The sequence below is a fragment of the Lactuca virosa genome, chromosome 9, assembly GCF_052849685.1.
Source record: "Lactuca virosa cultivar CGN04683 chromosome 9, Lactuca_virosa_CGN04683_v6, whole genome shotgun sequence".
Taxonomy (NCBI): Eukaryota; Viridiplantae; Streptophyta; class Magnoliopsida; order Asterales; family Asteraceae; genus Lactuca; species Lactuca virosa.
In genome coordinates, this window is record NC_136434.1 from 47,657,142 (window position 1) to 47,665,970 (window position 8,829).

The 8,829-nt window shown below is 32.0% G+C and overlaps 1 protein-coding gene across 1 annotated transcript; it reads right to left on the reverse strand.

The window, feature by feature from the left end:
- Window positions 1-493: 493 nt before the first annotated feature.
- LOC145137879 (chaperone protein dnaJ 6-like) lies at window positions 494-2,684 on the reverse strand. Its single transcript, XM_079072020.1, has 8 exons — window positions 2,485-2,684; window positions 1,909-2,007; window positions 1,717-1,818; window positions 1,555-1,614; window positions 1,350-1,456; window positions 1,183-1,265; window positions 1,015-1,105; window positions 494-946 (listed from the first exon to the last, which is right to left on the reverse strand). Exons 1-8 carry the CDS (start codon window positions 2,599-2,601, stop codon window positions 736-738), a joined length of 870 nt encoding a protein of 289 aa, XP_078928146.1. The 5' UTR covers window positions 2,602-2,684; the 3' UTR covers window positions 494-735.
- Window positions 2,685-8,829: the final 6,145 nt, after the last annotated feature.

Here is an 8,829-nt window from a genome sequence, read left to right on the forward strand (position 1 = left end):
ACCGATCACTGATTAATAAAAAATAATCATATTTTTACAAAAGTATGTGACATTTGTTTAACCAAGTATGGTTCAAACTTCAAAAAATAGTGCAATACATAACTTTATGAGGGTCGCAACGACAAGGTCATCAAATAGCGGTTTCGGTAATGACGATTCGATTAGAGATCAATTTGAATTCTATTTCACCAAACTCGGTCTCTTTTTATTTCAATTGGTTTTCTTCAAAACCATATCTAGATCAATGTGAATTCTAGTTTAGGATTATTGGAGAAAGCCAACTGGAAACAAAGTAGGTTAGATCATAGATGATTAGCGTTATTGTATATAGGATAGCTTGGAATCCTAGGTTATTAGTAGGGGTTTAATTTTCTAAATCCCCGTTTAGTGGATTATTAAATACTAATAAATTCAAAAACGAACTCAGACATAGGCAAAAAAGTCATTTTAAGTTGGGTAAGGTGAGAGTTAAAAAACTAAGCACAAGGACAAAAACCACAACGACCATTTATATAATTCACTCTAACTTTAATGATGGAAAACACTCCAAAGTGACAATACATAAACATTTAAAGAGACCAAGAAACCTTTGCAACAAAACAAAAATAATTGTACGCAATTAACAATCAATGAAACAAGTAAAATCCACAATATACCGGACTAAAAAATTATCTTACAAATCACGAAAATGCCATTGAGTTCCACACACACTAGAGGCTAGAGCTCTTAAAAACTTTACTTATTCTGTTTAGACTTTCTACTATTACCCTTGCGTTTTTCAAGCTTTTCCCTTGCAGCTTCAAATTCTTCTTCACTCGGCTCTTCACTCGGTTGCCCTCCACCATATTTACTAACTAGAGAAGAAAACATCGAATCCAAACGCCCTTTTCTCTCACTTTGTCGTTGTGAAATTATTGCATATAGATCATTTGACTCTTTTTTCGATCTGTTAATAATGATTAATAGTAAGTCTAATGCATGAAAAAAATGTAAAAATATTATTTTATGACTCACTTCTCCTTAGAACGTAATGGGTTTGTGGGTGGTTTTGTGTCAGACACCTGTTTAGCCCATTTCTGATATGCTTTGGTTGACTTCAACTCTCCTACAATGAGAAAATAAATAAAATAAAGACTTTATGTTATAAAAAACTTAATTATTGAGCAAAGTAAGAGGTGTTACCTGAAGAAATTTCGTCATCAATGATATCTTTGAATCGATGTGAATCAAGTTTAGGATCTGAACATAGCATGGAACAGAATAGTCTGTTGTGGATATTAAAGACAAGATTTAGAAAATTATTTTGTAACAAAACAAGAAAAAAGGAAATGATTATGTTTATAATATACCTGTTCATGTGACCTTTGTATTTGTTGTAAAGATCAATTAAATCAGTTTTCTCTGATTCAGATCCTCTATAGCTAGCTTCAAACTCTTCAATATCAGTCTCTGTGACCTAGAGCAATTGAATTTTCTACTGTTTTTAGAGATTATATATAAAAATGGGATTTAGGAATGTAAGATTAAATGTAAATCTTTCTGAATTAATAGAACCTTTTTGTACATGGATCTGAAGAAGTCCTTCAAATTTTGAGCCATGTCACCAGCAAGATCCTGTTAGACAAAAAAGGAAACCAAATTTATTAGCAACCAAACACAGAATCTTGAATTTATATAAAAGAAAAATTGTAACTGTAGAATTGAGAAGTTACTCACAGCATCATCAACACATCCAGTTTGATCGTAAAGTGTTCGTTTCTCCTCATCACCAAGTATTGATATAACTTTCTGAAGTTGCTGAAATTTTTCTTTAGCATCCTACATGTAGATAAGAACATTAAAAACAGGTTAACGATTGTTGGGAAATAATTTGAAATTCGAATTGGGTAAAGTAAATATCAAGTTTACTTCATCATCGGGATTCTTATCAGGATGTAATCTCAGTGCCAACTTGTGGTATGCCTTCTTTATCTCCTGTTGAGTTGCTGTTCTTTCAACCCCAAGAATCTGAACACAAGTTCATATTGTAAAGATTAGATTGTATCTAACTAGCATGAAGGATCAGTTTGGGACAAGAGAGCAACGTAAAGAACAATTTGATAAAAGGAATGTCGAGATTCCAGTCGTTATTGATGGTTTGCGTTAGATGGTTTGATTAAAAATGAATATTAACGATGTATTTGACCTAATTATGAACGTGTAAGCAAGTTAATTGATATAATTTTCTTGTTCAAATATGTAATTCAGCAATTGTGGAACTGTGATCATAAATTGTTGTTTTTTTTTTCACAAATCCAACTACAATTGTAATTGGAAAGGTAAAAGATCGAGTTCTTGAAACAAATTTAGGGTTTAACCGATTGACTATTTCGGTGTAAAAATCGTAGCAGAATGGCATGAATAAAAGCTAATGAATGATGATCAATCAGCTGCAATTGAAATCAAGAATGAAATTTTATCGAAGTTTAGAATCGGATCAGATACCTCATACAAGCTATTATCATTGGATAAAGAGGAAGAGTTGCCTTGATTTTGTTGCTGTTGTTCATCGTCTACTTCCATGTCTTCCTCTTGAACCGAAGAATCCTTTCTTTTACCCATTATGAATGGAAGGTTGTTGATGTAGTTACACACTTACACTAGCAATCGAAGCAAATGACAGGTATATAGTGAAAGGGGTGCAAGTGAAAGGAAGTGTATAATGGGTTCTGAACTGCCAATTTTCCCGCCATAACATCTCTAGGAGTTCAAAGTATTCCCGCCATTGCAACAGGTGATCATTCATCTGGGCCCGTCGAGAGGCACTCCTATTTAATTTAAACGATTAAAAGATTTGGAGAATCTACAGGTCATATTTTGCATAAAATTAAAACAAATTTTACTACTAAGAACAAAAGATCAATAAGAATTTTTTAATTAATAAAAAAGGAGAAATATTTGCATAGTGTTTTTGTTAAAGGAGATTATTTATTATATCGGGCTATTGGGTTTGATTATTTAGTATATCATGTTCTTGGGCTAATAAGATGATTGAATTTGCACCACGGGAGTGATGAAAAGGCTACATATTGAGGCATAAACTATATCGGGTTATTATGCTAGTTTTAAAAGTCTATTGACAATCGATATCCGGTCCTAACTCCTAATATTGGACTGTAAAACAATTGGTATCAACGGATTTCGTATCAATCCAAAACTGAGATTATCCATAATTCATAGTAGGTTTTGCTATGAGGATTGATAAGGTAATCAACTATGCTTAGAGCATCTAGCCTTTTGTGGAAAAAGCTTCAAATGATAAAACTTATTTAATCTCCATTTTCATTTTTCTTATTTATGATTCTCATAGTAAATTGTCTATTTACAATTAATTGAAAGCCTATGAAAACCACCAACTCAACGAAAAATCTTATTGAAAGAGTTTGTTAATTAACAATGTCATTGAAAAATGGTTTAAAGAAGCTTCTCAAACTTTTTCAATTTTTAAAGAGAAGTGAAGAGCTCAGCACCAATGACGTGGAGCTCAGCATGCTAGCACCAATGATGAAGCGTGCAAGTTTAAAACAAACGAGATACGAACCGAGTTAAAATTTAAAAATAAGGACTAAACGTGCATTTTGGCACATGCTCGGGGACAATTGATGTAATTTACCCAAAAAAATATCTTCATCAGCAACCCATTGCCGAGTCTTTCTCCTAGTTGGATGTTGATGAGGTAAAGTTGAGGTAGTGCTCAGCAACGACGACACCACTCCTCACTACCTTATACCATCGCATTGGGTCTTGTAATCTTATCACAAGTATCCATATGGGGTCTTGTAAACCAATTGTAAGTAGGTATTGAAAGTCATGAGAACTATAGACCATCAACATTGGCTTCTGTGAACCTATTACAAACATGTTTTGAAAGTCACTCAACGTAAGACTTTCAAGTTTTGAAAGTATTTCAAACATAAACAAGTCATCATAATTGGAGCCTATTTTGGCTTTTATGTCGAAGTTCATATATATATATATATATATATATATATATATATATATATATATATATATATATATATATATATATAGGAAAAGGATCAAATGAGAACATTTAAAAGGTTGAGAACGCGAGAACAGTTCTGCACCAATCAATATATAAGGATATATTAGTAATTGTATATTTTAATTAAATTAAAATAAAATAAAATTCAATCAAATCCCTTAAATTTAGGATCAGTTACCAAAAAACAAATAAATATTCAATTTTTTATTTTTCTTATTAATAGAATATAAAAAACATTTTTACCAAAATTTATTTTAAAACTAAAAAAAAATTAATTTTTTTTCTTAAAAAAAATCAATTTTTTCTCGTATTTCACATTTTTTTTCAAAAAATGAATAGAAATTCAATTCCAAATCAATACAATTGTATTCAAAAATGAAAATTGTATTCAAAAAACCTAATACGACTCCAATCACAAATGAATAAACATCAATTTACAAATAATCCAATGCCTTTTTCATCAAATAAAAATAAAATTAGTGTAAAAATTATCATTTCTTAAAAAAATGAATAACTCTAATCATAAATAGATACACTTATTCACACATGAATACAATGTTATTCAGAAATAAATACAGTCATTCACATATGAACACACTGCTATTCACAAATAAATATGTTGCTATTCACAAATAAATATGATGCTATTCATAAATAAATACAAAATAAAAATAGTGTAAAAATTAAATATTTCTTCATAAAATGAATACATCTAATCATAAATAAATACACATTCACACATGAAAACACTCATTCACACATGAAAACACTCATTCACATATGAATACATTCATATGTAAAAACATATTGTGTCATAGATGAATACACCAAAATATAATACAGTTTTTCATTCTCCTCAAGCTCAAATTCTTCACCTTTCAACTTCTCAAAAAATTCCAAAGGACCTTCAGAAAAACCCATACTACATATATCATTAAGTTCAATGAACCATATCTCTCTCACAAAATTCATCAAATAGCTTCTATGCACATCCTTTTCCAATGAATCTGATTCCAAGTCTGCGTGAAGGTGATCAATTACAAATCAAAACAGTTATTAACAAAACCAAAATAGTAAATGCTATCTTTATCACCTTATTTTTAGAAGCAAATAAAGAAATCCAATTTAAAAAACATTATAAGAAACTCACAGAGCCAAGCCCCTATTTTTGTTGTGTTAATCATTAATTTTTTTCATGTCTGCATGAGAGAGGAGGAGGAGTACTCTTCATTTTTTTTCTTCAACCCATGTTACTCGGAATAAATCATACTCAGACTTGTATCAATTGAAACAAATGGAAGGGGGGCTGCGATTTCCATTTCCTCTGGAACCGAGACACAAAAACTAGTATCGATTAGTTGAAATTCTAGTATCGATTAGCTCTTTATTTTAAACCATTAACAAAAACTGAATCTATATAAACTAGTAGAGAGATTAACAACACCGGTGAAGAGAGCACTACCTTTATTTTAAACCACGGTTTTTCGGCAACACAATAGAGAAATTAACAGCACCGGTGAAGAGAGCACTAGCTTGTTGTCTAAGATACAGTTCAACCGGTGAAATCAGATCAGGAAAGTGTCGCGGTGGTGGTGACCTGTGAAACGAGATCAGGAACAAGGTTGAATGATGATACCGGTGGTTATTTTGTTGACGGATTCGGTTATCTGCGGTGGTGGTGTTTATCTTCTGCAGCGACTATGTTGAAGAGAGGAAAGAGGGAACCGAATTCATAGAGGGAGGCGGCTTTATTATGAAACCCTAGAGAGAGAGTGAGGGGGATAAAGATTCGGGAATATGAAAGGAAAGAAGGTGAAATGATGAGAAATTATAGGAAATAGGTAAAGTTGCAATTCCAATTATGCCCTTCTGACCATTTAAAAGTTACACTTTAATGTCAGTAGTTTTAGAATTTTTCAAAAATCACCCGTTTAATAATAACCTTAGATTTAAGTATTTAAATGGTCAAGATTTGTTCTCGCGTTCTCAACCTTTTAGGTGTTCTCATTTGATCCTACTCCTATATATATATATATATATATATATATATATATATATATATATATATATATATATAAACTAATATATCATCATACTATAATATTTAGTATACTAGATATGTTAATTGCTATTAAATTAAGCATTATGGTTTAGAATTTTAATAGGTGGCAAAGCCAGAAATTTGGACAACGAGTAGGAACGTTGTTAAAATTCAAAATAGTATTTACACATAGGTGTTTGGTATTAAAAGATGTATCAACATGTCAAAACTATGAATTCTCTTCAAATTTCATTTTACAACATAATACCATAACCATAGTCAACGAAAAGATTTGCACAAAATTCCATACCACTATGTCTTCCAAAACTTTTATCTCAATCCAACCTTCTATTTCTTAGCTCCCGATCCTTAGTACATAACACATTTCAAAAACAAAATACACAAGACAAAAGTCTCGTGAGATACACTGGTTTAGACTCGGCAAGATGAAATCATGTAATAAACATTTATACCGTATAACTTCATATGAAAATGTACACAATCAAAACATGATGAAAATCACGATCACTAAGAACCTTATGGGTTTTCCCTGTAAACTGTTATGTATATTAATCATAGACCCATAATAAAAAACTTATTGGGGGGGTATCCCAGTAGACTATTCTGCATATTAGTACGTACCATTTCATATATTAGTACGAACTATGTACCAACAGAGTGATAACTTTTTAAAGGTACTAATGTTATACCATTACTTCGTGAAGGAAGGTATCATCATAGTAGTGTCTTTTGTGTCCCGTTACAAGGACGTATCCGAACCTCTCCTCAAAATAATGGATACATTCATAATCATAAAACATAAAGTTCAATCTTTGAACACTAAACCAAACTCCATAAACAACATATGACATGCTATTACTTTCAAAACACGACTACTAACAATTCCTTACAAAACACTTTACATAAGGACAATAGTTCAAGTATTAAAGCATTTGATGTAAAACATTCTCATGTGGGGAATCTTGTTTTGCTATGTACCCAAGTAAAAATCCCCATGTACTCACCTTAGTAGCTAGGTATAACTAATTACACTAATTCACTTGCTTATTGTTTCTTAATCATGCATCAAAACCTATTTCATTCCAAAATTTGCATTTATCATCAATACGATATTTCACCCTCATGTCATCTTATTTACTAGGTATTTTATTACCTAAGAATCCATTTCATAACCTATCTAGGTCATATTTCTCACAAATAGCAACTTACTTTATTGTTGCCAACTTACTTTAATTTAACACTTGCTTCAAAACTCACACTTAATTAATGTTTGTATTAATCTAGTCATTTGAATATCATTTTCAACTCCACTTCAGTAGTTAAGTATGTTTTATAAGGGAAAATTCTTGATGAACATAGAACAAAAAAGAGGGAAAAGTAATTCTTTGATTATGAAAATTGTTAAGTTACAGTACAGAAGAAGAGTTTATATACAAAGGGTAAAAAGGGTAAAAGGGGAAAATTAACTAAACTAACTCTATCATCCCCCCTCAAGTTGGAGGATGACCAATTCCCAACTTGTTTAACAAAACATTATGTTGTGTACTCGGAAGAGACTTTGTAAAGAAATCTGCAAGCTGAGTTTGTGTTGGAATATGCTTCAATGAAATCAACCATTCATGGAGTTTGTCACGAACAAAGTGGCAGTCAATTTCCACATGTTTTGTCCTTTCGTGAAAAACAGAATTCTTAGCAAGGTGAATAGCAGCTTGGCTATCACAATGAACTGGAACAGGTGTAAGATTAGGGGCAGTAATCTCATGTAATAAGCAAGTTAACTAGGCCAACTCAACAATGACACGACGCATGCTTCTATATTCTGCCTCCACGGATGAAAGAGATATTGTGATTTGCTTCTTTGATTTCCAAGTAATTGCACTGTCACCAAGCAAAATGACAAACCCACTTACACTTATTCGAGATTGTGGACTCAAGCCCAATCCGAATCGCAATAGGCATGTAAAATGAAATCATCACTATTATTCATGAACAAACCTTGATTAGGATCATTATTGAGGTGTTTGAGAACATGTTTAGCAGCATCAAAATGAGGTATTCGAGGTTCAGATATAAACTGACTTAACAGTTGAATAGAAAAGGCTAAATCGGGTCTTGTGTGAATAAGCGAGTTAACCAGGCCAACTCAGCAGTGACACGACGCATGCTTCTATATTCTGCCTTTGTGGATGAAAGAGATACCGTGATTTGCTTCTTTGATTTCCATGTAATTGGACTGTCACCAAGCAAAATGGCAAACCCACTTACACTTGTTCGAGATTGTGGACATGAAGCCCAATCCGAATCGCAATAGGCATGTAAAGTGGAATCATCACTATTATTCATGAACAAACCTTGATTAGGATCATTATTGAGGTATTTGAGAACATGTTTAGCAGCATCAAAATGAGGTATTCGAGGGTCAGAAATAAACTGACTTAACAGTTGAACAGCAAAGGCTAAATCGGGTCTTGTGTGAACCAGTAAGTTCAATTTACCAACCAATCTTCGATAAGTTTCTGGTGATTGCATAAGATCTCCTTGTCCTTGTAATAGTTTGATATTGGTGGGAAGAGGACAAGAAGCATAATCAGTGCATTCGAACTCTTTCAACAAGTCTTGAGTGAATTTTATTTGAGTTAAAATAACACCCGATGAAGTGTATAATACCTCAATACCCAAAAAGAAATTGAGGGATCCCAAATCTTTTATTTTAAAAGTCTTA

Excerpts from the sequence above, each read along its gene's own strand:
- LOC145137879 (XM_079072020.1), bottom strand. The coding sequence starts at position 2,601 with ATGGGTAAAAGAAAGGATTCTTCGGTTCAAGAGGAAGACATGGAAGTA. Across the intron at positions 1,615-1,716 it reads CTGGATGTGTTGATGATGCT|GATCTTGCTGGTGACATGGC; the intron begins GTGAGTAACTTC and ends TTTGTCTAACAG. Across the intron at positions 1,266-1,349 it reads TACAAAGGTCACATGAACAG|ACTATTCTGTTCCATGCTAT; the intron begins GTATATTATAAA and ends TATCCACAACAG.